Genomic DNA, 21,187 nt, shown 5'->3' with positions numbered 1-21,187 from the left:
CTTATTAGGTAAACCCATCATAATCATTAGTGTAAGATGGAACTGCTGACGCTATTATCTCAAGGGAGCTTTTCCTGCCATGAGTTTGGGTTGTTTTATAACTCCCATCAATACACTTGATATGATTTATATGGATTTGGAACAATTCACCCCATGAGGCTGACTTTGGGAAAGCTGTAATCATCTCTGCAGTCCTGTCACCCAGTCAGGACAAATAACAGTTTGCACTGATTTAATGCACCAGAATTACCCAAGTCTGCACACAGCAGCTGCTTGTTTTGTTACATGATCCGGATAAAACATGGAGACAAATCCCCTGGACTTGTTGAAGTTTCACCAGGGTGTGTTTTCACAGCCTCTGCGAGGGGACAGGAGGAGCTGCTCTGAAAGGCAGAGCCAGCTTTGTCTGTTGTGCTTGTGAGCTGGGCAGGGTTTGGGGTTTATCCTTCTCTGCTCTCGCAAGCAGAATTGCACTGCAGAATTCTGGCCCTTCATGTGTACAGTGCAAAATTCTGTTTTAGATTGTAGTAGCAGCTCAAAGGGGTTTATTCTTCTCTGCTCTCACAAGCAGAGAGGCACAGCACTGCACTGCTGAATTCTGGCCCTTCATGCGTAAAATGCAAAATTCTCTTCTCTTAGCTTGTAGTAGCAGCTCAAAATACCTGTGAATATCCACGCCACTTTCCTGAATGCCACCCCAGTGCCACTGGAATGATTATCACTGCTCTTCTGGTATTGTTGGAATGCTAAGATGCTCATGTGATCACCTCTTCAGGAAGCCAGTGTTACTACTGAGACCATGACCTTAGCACCAGGAACAGCTGAAAAGACCCTGGCAGTGTTGGACTTGATGATGTAGAGGCATTTTCCAACCTTAATGACTCTGTGACTCTGATTATTACTGCCTTGCAAGCAAGGAAATGACCCCCTTGCCACAGACACTGCCTAAACACCAAATCTGAGCTTCTGAGAATCTGCCAGTGAGTGCAGCAATGAGTTGGAATGTGGGGCAGCACATTCATTTTGTGACTGAAGAGCAGAATGCTGTAGCACCGAAATTAGAAGCAAGCAGGCAAATTGCACTGACCTAAATTTATCCTCAGCTGCATCTCTGGAAGGCACCCAGCTTGTTACAGACCTTCAGTTCCCTCAGGGCACTTGGTCAAAAGGGACGCTGGGGCACCATGAAGAGCTGCACTGCACACAGGGAAGGCTGAGGTCGAGGGTGCACCACCAAAAATACTGCAAAATCATTCTCCTGTTCAATCACAAGGATCTTGTCTGTAGCAAAAGCATGATCAGAAACAAAATCCAATCTGCTGGGTATTTATTGTTTGCTATTCCTACAGAGCAGCACAGGGAAAGCGAAGGAGTGCCACAGTAGGGAGTGTGCCATGGTGTCTACACCAGCTTCTGGCTAAAATGTTTCTTCAGCACTAATGAAAATAGGGGACCAGCTTAAAAAGGTGTCAGTTTAGAACCATGCAATACATCAAAGTCATTCCTTCCAGCCAGCAGCACCACTGATTTGGTGTCTCCTCAAACCTTTAAAGAGCTATTGCAATTTTGGGAGACAAAGGAAGTAACCTCTACCCAAATCAGACTTGAAAAATTAAGATGTTCCCCCAAAATTTTTTGTCCTAAAGACAAATACTTTGCATAAAAGTAAAAAATCTCCAATATTTTTATGAAGCTGAAAGGTCTTAAAGAGAGCATGCTTGAAAGTAAGTCTATTTTGATTTTTCTCTAAAAATTTCATAATTTTGCTGCAGAACTCCAACTTTCTGCACAGATCATTTCATCCATGCTTTTCCTTATTGTTGTCATTTTGTCATTCCATGGCGTGGGGTGATAGTTCACAATTCACCATGACTGAAAGGTTAATTTTTAGAACACACATCTCACTCACTGCAACATTACATCCTCTCCTGAAAACCACAACATCCTCTGCATTCACACAGCCTGAAGCTTTACATTACTGTCAGCACACACTGACTCTATTTTGACATGTGGGTTTTCTCTTGATACAAAAGATGATGCTGAATTATCAGAAGAGAGTTTGGTTTGTGGGAAACAAGTTTACTCTGTTTTTCAAATTCCTGCCAAGCTGCTAAGAGTGATTAATAGTTTCTTTCCCTCTGTCAAGAGAGTGCATATTTTAAATTACAACATCATTGCTTTAAATCCCTGGCACAATTCCACAGTGATGCTTGCAGTGTCTCACTCTACAGCCTTGAACAGTTCTTTAATGATATTTGGTTCCTAAAACTGGCAGATGTATTGGCAGCAATATGAAGAATTACATATATTATTATTTCATTTATTAATATATATATTTTTATTATTATTCATTATTATTACTTAAGAATTACTTATTATTAAGAATTACATATTATTATTACATATATTATTTCTCCCCCAAAGCAACAGATATCCTGCTCACTTTCAAGGCATTGGATTTTATCCCTATTAGCCAGCATTTGTGGCAATCCTGATTTTTGGATATCTTCAGTGTAAAAATCAAAAAAGAAGTCCTGGTTCTCGCAGCTGGGCTCAATTTTTTTCTGTGGAATTCATAATCTGCAGATATTCTGGATGATCTAAGCAGATTTGCCCATTTATGGTGGCAAAAGAACACTTTTCCATGATTTCAGGTTTCCCAGGAATGACTGAGGTGCCTGAACAGCAGCAGCCCTCAAGCTCACGTGCTTCCTTTGACTGGTAAAAGGAAGGACTCCTCAAATCCAGGATTTTTTGTTCAAAGCCTGTTTTTGCTTGTTTCAGGCTTTAAAAAGAGAGGAGAAAAATCTGATTCACAGAATCCACAGCCGAGCAAAAAATTCAACTCAGAAGTGCTTTTCCTCAAAAAGGAAATGATGAAACAACCCAAGTATTCACTATAAACCAGGCTGAGTTTCCTTCTCTCCCATCAGGTCATCTGTGTTTCCCAGAGCTGCTTCTGCAAGGCCCTCCTGTCTCGAGCCTGGCATGGCCAAGGGGAGCCACAACCCCCCAGAGAACACAGGGAACAGCAGGAGAGGAAGGGCTGAGCAGAAGCAGCTCCTGCCAGTGCACAGGCCATGGGAACCCCAAGCATTTTGGTGTTTTTTGCATTGTGTGCAGTGCAACCTTCAGTTCATCATTGCCCAGAAAGCCCAAAAAAGCCCCCACTGAGCAAAGCTGCATGTGAGCAGCCTTAAGCTACCCTTAAACTTCTATTTTATGCCATATTTAATGACTTTGCCTTCAACATATATAAAAAACCATATATATTATTATTATTAATTTCTTATATATTTATTTATATATGTAATGATTTTGCCTTTTATATATTTTATATTATGTAGAATATTATATAGTCGATTATATATATAATTCGAAAGAAAGAAATTATAACATAGAAATATATAGAATATATTTTAGAATATATTTGTATATATATTTTATATATTTAAATATATATATTTATATATTTATAATATAATTCTTTCTATATTTATATATATAGAAATATAGAAAGAAATTATAATATATATCATATATATCATATATATCATATATATCATATATATCATATATAATATATAATATATAATATATAATACACATGTAATATATAATATATAATATATAATATATAATATATAATCTATAATATATAATCTATAATATATTATATATTATATATTATATATATTATATATTATATATTATATATTATATATTATATATTATATATTATATATTATATATTATATATTATATATTATATATTATATATTATATATTATATATTATATATTATATATTATATATTATATATTATATATTATATATTATAGTTTCTTTCTGGGGGACAGAAATTTATATATATATAAATATATATTATCGTGTCTGATCAGAGTGGTCACCAGACTCCAGGTGCCAGAGCTGTCCCAAAGGAGGAAAAGGATGAGTCCAGCACCAGAAAAAGAGCTCTGGCTGCAGCATCACACACAGGAGAGCACAGGCCACACTGCTGGGAGCTCAAGTGTTGCAGCTTTGCAGTGAAGGGCAAAGGTGTTTGAGGGAGGATCCTGCAGGGTGTCCTTGCCTGCCCTCCCCTGGCATTTTAAATGTCCCCATCAGGTCAGCAGCAGGAAACTGCAGGGACCAGGACAGGTACACATCTGATCTAGGCACAACTTCCAGTGAAGTACAGTTTTTTCATTTTGTTAAACTCTTTTTCAATACAGAGATTGGTTTAGTGGTTCCTTATCCCAGTGTCATGGAGTCACAGAATGCTTTAGGTTGGAAGGGACCTTAAAGATCATCCTGTTCCATCCCTGCCATGGGCAGGGACACCTTCCACTGTCCCACTCCAAGCCCCAGCGTCCACCCTGGCCTTGGATCTCCAGGGATGCAGCCCCAGCTCTCTGGGCACCCTGTGCCAGGGCCTGCCACCCTCACAGGAAAGAATTTCTTCCTAGTATCTGATATAAGCCTGCCCTCCTTCAGTGCCTTGATTTTTTATTTTTAAAATATAAAGCTGGGAAAGTCTCCAAGGCTTTGGACTAAATAAAAATCTTCCCTCAGCTCCCCTGCTTGGCAGGTTTTCACTTCTAATACAACACAGATCAGAGAGGTGTTTTCTTGGCTCTCATACCTACAATAAGATTATCCCTCAGCATATGTTTCCATCACTCATGAAAGCACTCTTTTCTTGTCACACGGCCTCATAGAGCTGGGAAGGCGCCTCAGGTGACAGAAGGGCATCTTTTGGTACAAACTTTCCCATCACAAACAATCCCTTTTGGTACCATCCCTGTCAGCAGCTGAGGGTCAGGGAAGGAAGCTGATGAGTCTCCTTTGATTTCTGAGCAAAACAGGCACAAAGGAACCTGCCCATCCCAAAATAAGTCCCACTCCTCTCTTTCTGTCCCTTTCTGGGACTGTTTCTCCCCACTGCCCTGCTCCTTCCATGGGGCACAGCTCAGTTCTCCAGGAGGTGTTTTCAGGAGACATTAACCTGCCCATCTTTGCTCCTGGCAGGCAGAAATGTGCCTGTTTCTCCTCAAATCTCAGCAGTAACCCAGGAGGAGCCTGGTCCTGCTCTCCCAACACCAATCCTGCTCTTCCTGCAGACCCTCAGGGCTCTGCACACCAATTTTTTATGGGAAAAAGTCAAACACAAAATTTGACCCGTGGCAGGGGAACTGAAACTCAACAATCTTGAAGGTCCATTCCAACCTTCTGTAATCTGGTGTTCCTATGGTTTAAAAAACCCCCAAAACCCCAAGATGACTGTGAATACCAGCCATAAATAGAGTGTCAAGATCTGCTGTAAACTCCTAACAGAGCTGAACTAAAAAGAGAAGCATGACAGGGTGAAGCAGTGCAGCTCTGGCGTTGAGAGGAACAGCAATGTCAAGAGGATGAGTAAAGAAAAGAGTAAGGCTTTGCTTCATAATTACCTACCTAGTACAGAACAATGTGGAATAAATATAGAAACCTTATTGCCAAATAAGCACCTACTCCCACAAGCACATTAAAAGAAATTAAACAAAAAAAAAAATCCCCACAAAAAATTCAGCTGTTGAAAGGAAAATATGATTTTTCTAAGATACGAGTGACATTTTTTCTGGTTTACCCTCAATTATGTGTCACATTCATTTTCTAAGGAGAGTTCTGACTGAATGGATCTCTCAGAGTGACTGTGCATCTCTTGCACACTTGTGCAAAAGGTCCAGCAGCACAAGTGCCATTATCTGCTCACACAAAGCTGTGAGACTCGGTGACAAATTAAAAGGCCAAACAAACATGTGAAGAGCAGGAAAAAACCCCAAATCCTCACCTCCAGCTCCTGTATCCCTCTCATACATTCCACAACAGTCACAGAGGAGTAAATGCAGACAAATCTGGGCAAAACACTTATTTCTCTGTGCCATGAGAATTCTCTAGCACAAGCAGTGGCCAAAAAGCTCAAAAATAGTATATTTTTAATATACACTATATTTATATATGCATAATTATATGCATATATGTAATTAAGTAATATTTTTTTAAATTAATTCTTAATATATATAAATTTATTAATAATATGTTCACATATATAATACCTATGTAAATATACATAGTACTATAAAGTTTGTTTTATCTGCTCTCAAAAATCGCGTTGTTTAGGAATTACAGCAATTACTTGGTGATCACATAGGGATTAAGACATCTCATAGAAGAATGGTTATTTAAAACTAAATTAAAAAGGTCCCTAAAACTACAACCTAAGCTAATCCAGTTAAATATTGGGAAAGAATGAGGAAGTTTAACACAAGCAAATATGACAGGGTGAGTGTAAAGGCCCAGATGTAGATCATTACTAGAGAAGTTTGCTACCCTTAAACTTTTATTTTATGCCATATGTAATGACTTTGCCTTATATATAGATGCAAATATAAATATATATATATGTATTTTTATATATAATGACTTTGCCTTTTTATATATAAAAATAAGTATTTTATATATATTATATTATATTATACTATATTGTATTATATTAGTAATTATATATATTTATATATATATATATATATATATATATATATATATATATATAAAAATGACTTTTTCTTATATATAATGACTTTTTCTTATATATAATGACTGCTGCCCCATTCAATGACTTGATGTCTCACAGCATTTCCAATCTGTTTTTTTTGGGGGTTTTCCTAAAGAACCAAAGCACATCAGGACATGAATTCCTTGTTCTGAGAGCTCAGAGTGCCATGGAGAAAAGTCAGGGTGTACTTACGACCAGAGGGAGTTTCTTCCCTGGGTGATGACTCCAGTGAATTTTGTCAGCCTTCGAGCATCGACTTCAATCCACTGGTAGGGGTCATTTCTTCCTGCACACCAAGCACCATCATAAAAATCATTTTCGTTAACACCTGCCTGAAAAGAAGGCAAAGCTGACCATAAATCAGAGCTAAGAAATTGCAGGTTTTTCATGGGAGAAAGAAAGGAACACATCATTCATCCCCCTCACTTTAAGACCCTTGAGGCCCTCACCAAAATATTTCCTTACTCAAGGCAGGGCAGGAAATTCTGGGAAGTCCCTTTGAAAACTCAGAATGTTTACACATAAATTTCAGTCAGAAAAGATAAACAAAGCTTCAGTCTGTTCTTGTGGCCTGATAGAGCCACAGATCCAGAGCAACAGCCTTTATCCAGAACAAATTATTCACATGGTCTGCAGAGTTTGGAAAGTCCTAAAAAGCCAGCTCTAGCCCATGTAAATAATGGTGATTAGAAAATCAGTGATTAGAAAATCTTGTTTTCCCTGGAAGCAGCAAAGCAGAGTGCAGGGCATGAGGAAACAGCAGCACCACACCAGAACCAGAATTATTAATTTTCATAGCCAGGGTGGCAAAGGTTAAAAATTCAGGAATATCTGGCTGCTCCCCAACTGGAGCACCAACCTGTATCCCAGTTTCTGCTGGAAACCCACCACAAACAGCTTTCCCAGCATTTCAAACAAATAGTTGAAGGTATTTTGGGTAAGCTGTTTTCCAAATAAATCTGAACTAGAATTTAATGAAACATAGCATCTGAAGCTTTCAGAGATTTATTTTCCTTCTAAAGCCCAGGAAATGTTTGGCACCAAGCTGGATGCTGGCATAAAGAGCAGAGAAGCTTTGCCATGTGGTCCTCTGAGGCTACTTGTATTTTTGTGGTATTTCATCTGTGGTTTATGTGGATTTATCATTGCCATCCATGTAATTCCAGGAATGGAGATCATTAAATAGTTCCCAAATCAAAATGAAGAGGTTTACAGACTTTTCTACCCAAAAGGGTGGCTCTAACTCAGAGAGGATGCAGTGGTTAATCCCTTTCCCCAGTGTGGCATCTGGAAGACGTGCTCCAAAACACAAGACACTGATTCAATTCCTAAAACACCTCATTTTCTCATTTTCAGGACTGAAATAAGGCAACTTAAAAATCACTTGTTTTCCTACATCTATCAAAATTAAATTAAGCCCCCTATTTTATGCATTAGCTCTGATATTTTAAGGCGAAGTTTGTATAAAAGTCAAATAAGACAACACAGAGAAAAAAGCCTGTTAACAATGGGAGATAAATTCTTCAGGGAGAGCAGGACAACGGGAAAACATGAGAACACAAACATGGTCACTGACCTGAGTTATAACCCTTGGCAAGAAAAGGTTTCAATGCATTTTAAAGTAAGATGGAATTTGAAGTAGCCTGAGGCTTTAAAACCTTGCCAGGGAGTGTTAAGATCTGCAGAGCACCTTGAACCAGCATCCTGCTAATCCCTTCACACTGGAAATTCCAGCAGCTCCTGCAGAACAAGTGCCCCTGTCTCCCAATCCCTGCTCCTTTTTAAGCTGAGGATATTTCCCTTGGTGTGATGCTCATCAGGGAATAAACCTCTCCTCCATATTGCAATGAGAAGTGGAAAGTAGAGGAAAAATATGGGAAAAGTGCTTATTAAAATGAAAAACCCTCCCACCTAAATTACATTTATGAGTATCCATGGTTTCAACTGGGTTTAAATAAATTTCAGCTGAAATTGCTTATAAAATACGAGGAGTTTCAGTTATCCACAGCTTAAAATACTCTGGCCTTAAATAGGGGCAAAGATCCCATTAAAATAAAGTAAAAAGAAGAAGAAGAAGAGGAAAAAGAGGAGGAAGAAGATGAAACCCCATGCTGCTACTTCTTCCTGCTCTCTTATTTTCTGATAGCAGCTTCTCTAAAGCTAAAAACAAAAAAGGTTTTTACTGGGTAAAAAGAAGGAGGTGTCTGTGTCTAATCACCACAAAATACTATGTGAAAAACAGGAGTTTAATCAATGAGAAGTTATTTTTAGAAATGTATCTGAAGGGAAAAAATTGAAGAAATTTATGCTACAATTTCTCAAGCTTCAAGTCTATATTTTTTTCTGAAGGTGCTTTCTCTCCCTATGGCCACTTCAAAAACTGTTTCTATAAAATAAAAACTTATAGATTCAATCAAGTATTTAGTAATTAGAATTCCTATTAAATTTCTTTGGGAAAATGCTCATTCCTGAAAGATCTTGTACAGTTTTCACCAAGTACTCTATCAAATAATACAGATCAAGATCTTTCCTCCACAAAGTGTTTACTTGAATTTGAAAAATCCATATTGAATTACTGGAAAAAGCAGATTCAAGTTATGCCATGGGTACTTAAATTATCTTCATAAGCAGGAGGCTGAAAGACTGAAACAGCTGATGAAAACTGGAAGCCAGGGCTAAGTCTTTTTCCTTTCACAGAATATTCAAGAATAACTCCAAGTCTAACCCAGTTTGTGCTTCACTTGCAGCCAAATGCAAAAAATATTTCTCAATATACAGTGTCTTATTAAAAAAAACCAAACCCTTTTGGACAGAGGAAAAGAGATTTTTTTTCTGTCCCTCACAAATCAGTTATTCCCAAGTGTGAAAGCTGAAAAATGTAATTCAGCTAAACCAAATGAGCTGCTTATTAGGTATCCAGAAAATAATATGAAGGTTATAAATTCCTTTACAAATAATATGACTTTGCATTTTAATTCATGTTTGTCTTCCAAATTAGATGTGTGCAAGAATAAAAAGTTGCTCACAATATCAATGTTGTCCTCATTATTCTATAATGAGGAGAAAGATGACACTACCAAAATGTACTCAAATAAAGAAACTCCAGTCTTCTGCCTCAAATCAGCTGGAGTAGCAGTAAAAATACACCAAATATCAAACCACCTCTGCTTCAACTCTTTTCCATTCCCAGCAGGATGATCAAAAAAATTATTTTACCATAGGAAGTTTGGGAGGGGAAAAAAAAGTGAGCATTACTCATCACAGGTATTTATAGCAACCACTGCCAGTAGGGAAGAACTGAAACACACAGGCTGCAAGGAAACCTTCAACAATTTTGCCTTTTCCTTGTGATTTGATGATGCAGCTTTTCAAAGGGAGCAAAGACCTGGAATGACAATCATGGAACCATGGAATGGGTTGGGCTGGGAGGGAGATTAAATCCTATTGAGTTTCAACCCATGCCATGGCAGGGACACCTTCCACTGTCCCAGGCTGCTCCAAGCCCTGTCCAGCCTGGCCTTGGGCACTGCCAGGGATCCAGGGGCAGCCACAGTTGGAAATCCATTCCAGTCCTCCCCACCTTCACAGGGAACAATTCCCAATTCCCAATATCCCATCCATGCCTGCCCTCTGGCACTGGGAGCCATTCCCTGTGTCCTGTCCCTCCATCCCTTGTCCCCAGTCCCTCTCCAGCTCTCCTGGAGCCCCTCTGGGCACAGGGAGGTCTCCTTTAGACACAAATGCCTGAGTTTGCAGACATGATGTTGCTTTACTTGGGTTATCTTCAGTGTTTGGGTTTCTCCAACCAGGAAAATGAGGAAGGGAAAGAAACATAGTTTGACAAATTATCCATTCTTAATTATCATGTAAGTGACAAATACTAATGAATTTCATCCCTGAAGGCAGAGAGCCTCAATTAATATTATTTTATGCCATGATTTCCCTTGATGATGTTAAATTACTCCTGGTTTATCACTAGTGCGGTTAGATCTCCAAAAAATGGCACTCTACTAACATGGCTCATGCCCTTGAGAAATCCCACCTTAATCCCCACACTCAGGCAGGACTGGGAGGAAAATCAGGGCCCACACAATTCAAGGGCACAAGAGAAGCAGATCCTGCAAAGTCTTACCCAGTTTTAAGCCTGTCCTTCCCTGGAATAAAGCACACACCAACTGGTTCATTTCATGTGCTTCAGATAATCTAAACAGGAAAAGTGAAATAACCAAAACAAACCCTGACAAGCTTTGGAAAAACTTAATTATTCTGCAAATTGTCTGAGAACTGAGGCAGTGCCAGTTACCTGGGGAGAGCCCTGAGCTTCTCAGCTGACTTTGCATCAGAGGGTGAGGTTGGCCAGAGAGAGGATTTTGTATTATTCTGGGGGGGGAGCACCACAGTCCCAAGAACATTGTCACAACTCCGTGGTGAAATGCAGATCACTGGACAGGGGCAGCAGCCCATAAAGCTGCTTGTCACCATCCCCACAGCATAACATGTTCACAGAATTCCAGTGGCACAGCGGTGGCTCTGAGCTGGCCAAGTGTTTTCCTTCAAGTACAGCTCTGAACAGCAGGAAAACACAGCAGCTTTTTGCCTTTCCCAGCTCACTGCAACCTCCTGTGCTGAGCAGCAAAGAGAAAGCACCAGGGAGCTCATCACCCACCTGGCACATCAGCCACCTGCAGCACCTGTCCCTGGATAAAGCAAATTCCCTCTAAATACGAGTGAAATTCAGAAATCTTCATGCACTGAAACCCCAGTGACAGGGACATGCAGATTCCAGGTTTAGAAAAGTTTTAGTGCTATTCATTTTTAACTAAGCACAAAGAAAACTGTTTTTAAAGAAAAATAAAGGCAAGCCCAATTTTTTTAACAGTAATTTTATGTGCTGAGGGGGTTCAGGGAATTACTCCATCTATAGTTTCAGTAGGGGTAAAAAAAAATGGTCTAATCCAAGATTTGGGAAATTTCAGGAAGAGCTGAGTGGCATTTTTCTTCTGCTTTGCTTCCCAGTAAAACACTGTGCCCTTGACTTCTCTGGAGATGATATTTAGAGGAAACATCAGTCATTGGTAACACTCTATTTATTATATATATATATACATTATATATTTATTTATCACCTCTCTGTTTATTTTAACACACTACTGGTGATGAGAGGACTGGATGGACTCCTGCCCTAAACCAGTGTGGTCATGTGTTTAAATAAATTGAACTTCAACAGCAGCATGAGAAACAAGTAGCCAGAACCAACAGAGAACTCAGAGGTGTGCATCACAGTCCTTGGTTTTATGCCATTATATAAACAAGACTGCAATAAAATAACTAAGAACCCCCCTGAATATCACCTGCATTCCATTTTTTTGATCATGAGGGTTTTTTTCCTAGCAGAAAATATCAAAGTCAATGAATATGAAGGCTGCAGGTGAGAGCTCACCTTGCACACAACCCCATGGACCTGGGTTAGAAAGGAAGGGCCTGGATGGACCTGGATTGGGCCCATTCCCACTCTGGCCTGGCTGCCTGCCATCCTCCTTTTCCAGCTGCCTTTTCCAAACTGGTTTCCTCAGCTTTCTGACCAACTTTAATACATTAAAACAAACACTGAAAAAAAATTAGGAGGCCTATGCAGGCATTTTCCTCAGAGAGATGTTTGTGCAGAGGCAGAGTGGTTTAAAAATTGGTTGAAAAATCAAAACTTGATTGGTTGAAATCAGTCCCTCTACCAGAGTGAACCACATGGAATGTGGCAATGGTGATGAGAGCTCATCCCTCCTAGTCCCAGCCTAAGCATCAAATCCCTTCAGCTGGGGAGAAACACAAATGGAGGGGTCTGAAATGAAAGATAAATTAAACAAACTCCAGAGATCTTTCACGGTTGGCTCAGTGCAGATATCCTGTTTATGACTTTAAGTGTTCTGCTTTATCATGCAAAGTAACATTTTTAGTCTGGACAGACTGTAATTCAGAGAACAGCCCTAATAATAAAGTGGGAAATAGAAACATGAGAAATGGGACAATGGCATTTGGTCCTGCAAAGCACCTAAACACATTTTTAATCTGAAACAAAAGATGCTAAACAGGGTTCTGTGTTAGAGAGTTCGGAAGTGAAGCATTTTTTGGATGGTATAATCACTGCTTCTGAAAACAACTGCCTTAGGGAAAGGGTTTCACTTGAAACCACACTTTCAATTGACCACTGTCATTAACTACAGACAGACAACAAAGGAAAAAGCAACTTGCTGTGAGAGCTTCCTTGCAGGCTGGTGAAGGGAACAGGGTGTTGGGATCTTTAGCTGGTCTCAGTGACCCTAAGAAAAGTTAGAAAGTCTCTTTTCCCAGCCCAGTGCTTGAAGAAGGAGTCAGGGCTCTCCATTTCTCAGTCTCAAGGTTGTTTATTGTTCCTTATCTATAAAAAATTTTTCCTGCCCTGCCGAGGTCCTCTTAGCAAGACAGTCCAGGCACTCTGCCTGCCCCCAGGGCAGTGTTATGTCTTTATACTAAAAACTACGTGTGCAATATTTACAATAACTTCCCAATACCTATTACCTGTGTTAGACAGTGAGCTTCTACTCTAAATCAATCTAAAAGTGCCAACATCAGAGCAGAAGATGGAGGCCAAGAAGAAGAAGGAGAAAGGCTGGATGTACCCAGATTCCTCCATTTTGCCCCCTGAACCCCCATACCAACCAGAAACCCCAAAATCTACTTTTTCACCCTGTGATAAACTCACTATTATTCTACTTAAACTGTTGTGGCTTGCAGATCTTCATATCAGGTTGGTTATTTGCTCCATGGGTCATAATCAAACCCACAGGCATCCTGGGCTCTGTGCCAGGGTCTCTGAGCCCCCTGGCAGGGGTCCTGGCCATCCTGGCCAGCCAGAGGGGTGTTCTGGGTTCCCACAGCAGGGAAAGGAGCTGCCTCCACCTTTGCCTGCTCAGAGTCAGGATCTGCACACCAAGCCTGGAGATTTCCCCAACTATCCCACGAACCCAAAGGTTATCCACCAAACGCCCTCCCTTGCACATCCCCAGTGCTTCCCCTCCATTTGAATTACATGAGCTGACAAAGCAGTCAGAACCAATAAGTATCCACTGGTTCTCTTTATTCAGCAGCACAACCTGGAGCCATTCTGGCACTCGGGAGGAGGAATTGCTGTTACCTGGATGTTGAGCCTCCCTCGGTGGGCCCCGAGGCCGTAGCGCTTGGCCGTGGAGGCATGGAGCTGGAAGTCAGTAATTTTCAATGTCTCCAGACCGAGTGGAGGGCAATCTACAAAACAAAACATTGATTAAGTTTTAATTGAACAGGAAAACGACAAAAAACAAACCAACGAAACAACACCAAACAAACAAGCATTCACAGTTCCTGGATTTCGGCAGTGCCAAGCTGGCTGGGCCCTCGCTGGGACGGAGGAGCAGAGCAGTGCTGAGGGCAATGAGGAATGGCAGCTCTCAGAAAATCAATGAGGCAATGCAGATTTACACCCTTTGCCGGGGCTCAGAGAGTTATTGCTGCTTGCTCTGTGCTTCAGTTTCTCACAGATATGCACAGTATTTCCTGTCAAGTGCTTTTCACCAGCAAAACGCCCTTTTTATTTTTACTTTTTGTATTTTCTTTTTCATCTCTTGCTTGGATTTTTTTCTACCTCCCTGTACTCATTCCAAGCTACTGTATGAAATTATGTTTCTAATTAAAATCTCTTCTGGAAGCTTCACTCATAGTTCCTCCCATTGCACAACAGCATCTGTTCCAGAGGTCTGGGAGCCCAGAGAGAGCTGAGCTCTGCAGAGGTGGTGATTAAACACAAACAGAACAATTTTGACCCAAGGACCATCTCTCTAAGCCCCAAATTCTGCACATCCTTGAGGACAGAAAAGGAAATGCAAGCACTTCAGCAAAGCAGTTCTTGGAGCTCTGGCTTTGGAAGATAAGAGGTTGGGAAAAATCTGCTCTGTGATTATCAGACAAATATTTGGCTTTTTATTCACTCACTGAAATGTCATGAGGTTATCAAAGTATGAAAGTATCATTTATGGTGGGAAAGCCCTCAAAAATAATCAGGTTCAACCATTCCCTCATCACTGAAATGTTCACCACTACTGTCCCCAAATGCCACATGCACATCTCTGTTAAATCCCTGCAGGGATGGGGACTCTGCCCTGGACAGGGAATGTACCTGGTTGTATTTAACTTTCAGGTTGTCTTTAACTTTCAGGTGCAATTTTGCATTATTAGGCACAAACTGGCAATGTGTGAGATTTCCCAGATTCCTCCTTAGTTCCCAACAAATTAAAAACCCTCAGGAAAAACGTGACAATCAATTGACACAAAATGTGGCTGTCAATTCATGCTGCTGTTTCTTTGGTCATCCTTAGGAAGTTCCCCCACAAATCCAGGGCCAAATGTCTCCTTCAGAAGTAGTAAAGACATAAAGTAAAAATTAATATATTTTCTGAAGTACCAACAGTGATCTTAGTGTTACATAAGAGCTGAAATGTAGACAGCTCCTCATTTCAAAGAGCTTTCAATTAAATTATCCAAAACAGAGAAGAAACAGGATGTGTAATGAAAGGCAGAGGAAGGAATAGCTGGGAGGATTTTGGGATGATTGTCTGATTGTTTTAATTTCATTTCCTTATAGAGTGTTGCATCTTTCATCATACTCCAAGTGGAAGTGTCAGGCTCTGACAGATCTCCTCTGGGAGTAAATTACATTGTTGGGAACTGCCTGCCTCTTTTAACAAGTTTGGTCCTCAAGACAGGTTTGGAAATCACCCTCATGGTGCATGGTGCATTCAATACTTGAATGAAAATAAATGAAAATACTTTCTTCCACTGTTGGCTCTTCTTTGTCCAGTGGACATCCCAAACTGGGAGCAGAGCAGCAGGATTTGCATTCAAAGACCTTTAGATATTTATTTATTTTCAATGTTGGGATTCATGCAGTTTTCCACAAGAGAAAATTTTTGATTTTTATTTAAAATAAAATTATGTTTTCTCTTAATAGTCATATTGTTTGAATATTAGCACTTTAGGAATATAAATGTTTTTCATATGCATACAAATTCCAACATCAATAAAGGGATGAAAAGAGAAGCATGTAGACTAAAACAACAACATGTAATGTACAGAGATGGTGGGGACAAATTTTTCAATATAGCTTCTTCTGATTACCTCAAATTTACTCATTTTAATACAACAAAATCCACCTGAAGTTGCCATATCACTACTGAAAAAAAATAATTCTGGGTCATACTGAGAATTTAATTTTGGATAAATTATTTTGTTGGGGTGTGTGTCCCCTGCTTCTTGGAGCTACTGGAGATAATCAGGACAGCCTAGTTTTGAAAAACATACAGGAAAAGAAACTGATTTATGGCATTCATAAAAATTTACTTTTTAAAGGATTGCTTTAATACATTTTATTTAACTTGAAGAAATATTTCACAAACCAATGAAAATTGCCACCCAATCAGCAGGGCTGTCTTAATGATTTTGTACTCTCTGTGCCAGTTTGAAAAAACCTTGGGGAAGCCACAGAAATTGGACAGCAGGAATGACCAGAGATTGTGTGAATCTATTGCATAATGGATTCAGCTGGAAATGACCCAATTATTTGGTTATTTCTTTAACCAGCTGAAAATTTAATCATTATAAAACACAGGGAATTCAACTGTGGCTTTGAGATATTGAAATACACGTGTTGTGTACATAAGAACTTAATAAATAAATGCAGCTACAGCATTTCTGGTTTAGAGGGACAAAAAGCAAACATTAAGGTTGAAGATGCAGTGAAGGGGCTGCTGTGGACATTTCTTCCCTCCTGGTCCATATCCAAACATGATTTTGTGTGTGATTTGCAGCCATGGATAGGTGTTCACTTTAGAAATGAGCATTAATAAGGTGTCTGGATCAAATGAATTAATTCCAGTAAACAGAGACAGGGCTTGGATTCAGAGTTAATAACATTTGTCTGTGGGAGCGTGTTCTTGTGAGGTTTCCTGCAGCAATGCTGAATGGCCACATCTCAGTGTCCTTTACTGCCAATTATTCTTCCCCCAGGAGTCCCAGCAGGGCACCAAGGCAGTTCTGGTACCTGGGGGAAATCCCTGTCCCGTAAAATCAGCAGGAGAAACAGCCAGGAACCAGTTCAGTCTCCATTTCATCTCCTGAAATGTGAATTTGCCTCTTATTCCAGGTTTGCCTACAGCAGGAAGAGCACCTGGGTGTGCAGCTGAGCTCCCTGCCCAAGCCAGCAGGGGCTCACTTTGCAATCTCACTGTGGGGGGATATTTGAAAGCAGTTTCATCCTCACGATGGCTTTGTCCTGTGGCTGCAGCATCTTCCATTGGAGCCCTGGTCAAACCCCACCTTCTGCAGAGCCAGCCTGGCTTCCTTCACTGCTGCAGGGCAATTACAGCTGCTGTGCTGCAATTTCAGCTGCTCTGCATCACACAGCTGCAGGAGCAGGCCAGGAAAACACTTGTGCTCATCTCTGTTACTTAAGTTACTCATTTATTTTATTTCCTTCTGGTCTAAATAAAGAATGCCAGATAAGTCCAGACTGCCTTCGTGGCTCTTGTATCCAATAAAGATGCATTTAGGAAATCGTTCTGTCCTCCTCTTTCAGAGGCAAAGCAGGCAAACAATTCTTTTACTTAAAGAGAATTTCCCATCAATTTTGGAATAAGTTCCAAAATGGAACATATTCCAGCTTTTCAAATAAATAAATAAATAAATAAATAAATAAATAAATATGTATATTCCAGCTTTTCAAATGGAAGGGCAGAGAGAAGCACCATGTTTCCTCTTCAGCCCATATCACAAAAGCCATACCTGTAACCCTCTTCAATTCCTGCAAGTCTGTGCTGGTCTAACTCCTCGTGAGCACAGATACTGGGATCTGGAAATGGAGAAATATCAGCTCTGTGCAGCCTGACAATCTCCTGTCCCAGGGGAGATACAGGGTTTAAATCTTGTTTAAACAGAGCACTTCAACATGCCATTAAGAGGCAAAACTGTGAATTTACCTACAGATACAGGTAAATTAAGCACACAAATAAATGTCTATTTTGTGGGAATTAGGACTTTAATGTTCGTTGCACCATTCATACTATTCTTAGGTCTTGATGGTCTCACACAAAAATTTCTTAATGAGGCCACTATCATAAATTTTGCCGTAGCAGCTAAATTTAGAGGTTTTCCTATGAAAAGTGTGGTTGATAATTCATCTTCCAACAGCAGAAACTTTTAATGGGAGCTCTGGCAGTCGAATTTCCGTGGCTAAAGTTCTGCTTAGGTCGCAGGTAGGCAAAGGACTTTAATACTGCAATGCACCTGCAAGGTGAAATAACAGCAAAAGACCATTTCTGACAACCTTCACCTTGCTGAAAATATCTTTTGATTATGTTTCTGTGATTGACAGCCTTTGTAAGGGCTGAGTTCAACAGAATAATGTTTTCAATTTTTGAAATAATTTTTATATATATATATATTACGTAAATAATTTATATTTACTTATGAGGGCACGGAGGGGTGCAAATCTGGTCTCAATGTTGCTGTTTTGATGATGTGATCATGGAAGTGTGAAATTCCCACAGATGTTCATGACTCACACTCCACAGTTGCTTTTCCCTGGAAAAATGTCCATGGGTTTCAGTCTGGGTGCTTTTCTGACTCTGCTCATATATCAAGTGCTGCTAAGAACAATAACAAGTTTCTCTTCTGACCTGAATTCAGGCCACAGCCACCCTACACCCCAGATCATTTCAAGCAGCATCTTGAGGCAGCTTAAAGTTCCTCAAAGACCTTTTGCTTTTATTTGCTTTTTCTGAAAAACCCATGAGCACTGTGAGAGCAAAGCAAGCAAAGTGCACTTACAACAAATCCCCTGCACAGAAGGTGAAACGCTGAATTACAGTCCCAGGCCAAAGATCAAATAATGAATTAAGGAGATGCCAACATTTCCTGTCCTAAGACCACATTAATTATTGGCTAATGTTGCACTAAAGCTGTATATTTTTCCAGGACAAGCACCAAATGCTGCATTGAGGTCTTCAATATCAGGAGGAAATATTTACCACAGCAGTGCAACCTACACTTGTGATTGCTCCTGAAGATTTAAAAAGAAATAAAGAATAAATGAAGCATTCTCTGGGTTCTTTAGGTCAGGTCTGACATGAAACCAAATGAGATTCTGAAAGTGCACTTTTTTTTCATTTTCTCTTATTAACTTTTCACATTTTTTGCTCTCTCACAAGCCCAGGTTGTGGCTGGCTGCAGATGCAATGAAACATTTAGCAGGAAAACTTCTATTATTGCTGGCACAGCTGGAGGCAGCAGTTCCAGAGTGCCTGGGGGTTTTGTGGCCAAGCCTTCAGACTCAAGAGGTTCATCTAAACTCCAGACATCACATTCACTCCCTGAGCTGCCTTCTGCTGCCACCAGCCTGGCACAGGATGGGATTTGTGATGTGGCACAAGGTGCCCTCCAATTTGTGCCCAGATCTGCAAAGATCTCCCCTCTCTCTCCAAAGTATTTAATTTAATCACTCTCAAAAAACCATATTTTTTTTAATGGCCAAAGGAACCCAGCCTGAAAAATATCATATCAGCTCTTAACTTCTATTATGAGCTTTGATGAGGCTGAGTTCTGTGCTATTAATTTTAAAATGCCTCCTCTGATGTTTTTTTTTTTTTTTCTGAAGCACAGGGTGAAGAGTTTCTGTAATTCCAGCTAAAGCCACAAAACTGAGTACAGCCATCAAAAATGAGAACCATTCTTTTTTTCCCAGAGCCAAACAAACAGGCAGCCAAAAAAATGGAGAACAAACCCGAGACAGACCACTTGCACAATGGCTGGGTACAGGACAAAAATTACCATTAAAAACACATCTTCATGCCAGAAATAGCTCAAAATACCAGGTCACTGAGGTGTAATGCAAGAGCAGAGATTCTACACTCAGAGCATTAATTGCAGCCATCAAAAATAAACATTAAAACTTGGAATACCATGAACAAGTATAAAACCAAGACAGAAATAACTCTGATCTTAAGATACAACCCTGGCTCAATAAATGAGACATCTTAGAAGTGCTCAAGTTTAACCATATAAGCAATCCAATTTGAGTGCATTTTACCAAAAATAGGATAAATATATAAGAAGTATGAGCATAAAACTGGCTTGTGGTGCAATTTTTCCACTCTCCCTCCAGGAATTTTATACAGCAGTAAATATATCCAATATATCCATAGTTGGTATAGAAAATTCACTGGGCAGAGCGACAGCACAGTCATGAAATTCCTTGAACATAAATAAACTGGAAAGTATCTACAACTCCTGGTCCTAGAAATATACATTTACTGAACATTCTGGCTGTTTTTTGAGGATTTTGCAACACAGCCATTCTCAAAGTATGGATTTGAGGTGGTCCAAAGGAATTATACAAGTGGGAAGACACAGGAAAGGGGCTGTAAATGCTCCACCCTGAGAATCAGAACTGCTCACCTGGGGCTGAGACCCACAAGAACAGCTTCAGAAATCCTTTGGGAACACCGAATTCCACTGGAATAAATGGCACTACTCTGATATCACCCAGCTTTCACCTTCCCACCCTCCCCACACACATGGAGCAGGAAAAACCTGAGAAACTGTAAAGTTCTCATTAGCAGTGAGGAGCCATTAAATTTCATCCCCACTGCTACAGTCACCTCCACTCCCAAGTGCTAAATTTACACTTGAGAAGGACTGAAATCAGCAGCTTCCCAGACAGTTCCACTTAATGTTATTCAAATTTTAATCCAGTTCAACTCCAGCACAGACAAAACTACATTATTTTAGTTCTCAACAAGGCAGAAAATGAGCTGAAAATGACACTGAAACATACACGTGAACTTCCTTTGATGATGTAGTTTAAACATGAGTGAATCATGGATGTGGATAGAATCACTTGGCTCCTCAGTTTTGGGTTTTATAGGGTGTTTTTTACCCATTTAGCTGCCTGACTTGGCTCCTGATGCAAACCAGGAACCTCCAGAGCCACGTTGATGAAGCAGCACGAGCTGTGCTTTAGGCAGCTGAGACTCATTAGTCAGCTGAGAGTTGAGATGTCACCTTCCATATTTTTATTATTAAAGTTAAAAATACTCAAACTGCCAACAGAGAGCAGACTAGCAGCAGTCCGTATCTGCAGTGAGAGCTGGGTGAGGATCATCCCTCTGATCCTTCTGAGGATCATCAGCCCTCCTCTGCTGCTGCTGGAATGTTGGGGGTCACAACACAGATGATGCGCTTCGGACCTGGTTAACATTAGAGATTTTATAACAGGATGCTTTGGCAAAAGCAAACAGAACTTTGAAAATTAGACCTGGATTGCATTAAATCACATGGGTCTACTGAATAAAGAAAATCCCATTGAACTCTGCAAGCAAGAAATGTGGTTAATGCATAAGTTTGTGTATGTGATTTCAACCGAATCATTGCAGTACTTACATTCTATTTCAGGGAGATTGGTACATTACTGGTCTCCCTGAAATAGTATATAAGTGCTTGTATCCCATAATAAAATGGGATTCTGATCAC

The 21,187-nt window shown here is 40.0% G+C and overlaps 1 protein-coding gene across 2 annotated transcripts in view; it reads right to left on the bottom strand.

Moving 5' to 3' along the window:
* Nucleotides 1-21,187, bottom strand: part of CPXM2 (carboxypeptidase X, M14 family member 2) — a 66,375-nt gene that overhangs the window by 31,906 nt on the left and 13,282 nt on the right. For both annotated transcript variants that reach the window (XM_059477015.1, XM_059477016.1), the window contains exons 2-3: nucleotides 13,767-13,876; nucleotides 6,791-6,930 (exon numbers count right to left, since the gene is read on the bottom strand). In XM_059477015.1, coding sequence (XP_059332998.1) covers nucleotides 6,791-6,930; nucleotides 13,767-13,876 — 250 coding nt within the window. The remainder of the gene's footprint in view (nucleotides 1-6,790; nucleotides 6,931-13,766; nucleotides 13,877-21,187) is intronic.

This window comes from Ammospiza nelsoni, chromosome 8 (genome assembly GCF_027579445.1).
Source record: "Ammospiza nelsoni isolate bAmmNel1 chromosome 8, bAmmNel1.pri, whole genome shotgun sequence".
Classification (NCBI taxonomy): domain Eukaryota; kingdom Metazoa; phylum Chordata; class Aves; order Passeriformes; family Passerellidae; genus Ammospiza; species Ammospiza nelsoni.
This window is presented reverse-complemented; position numbering and strand designations above follow the sequence as displayed.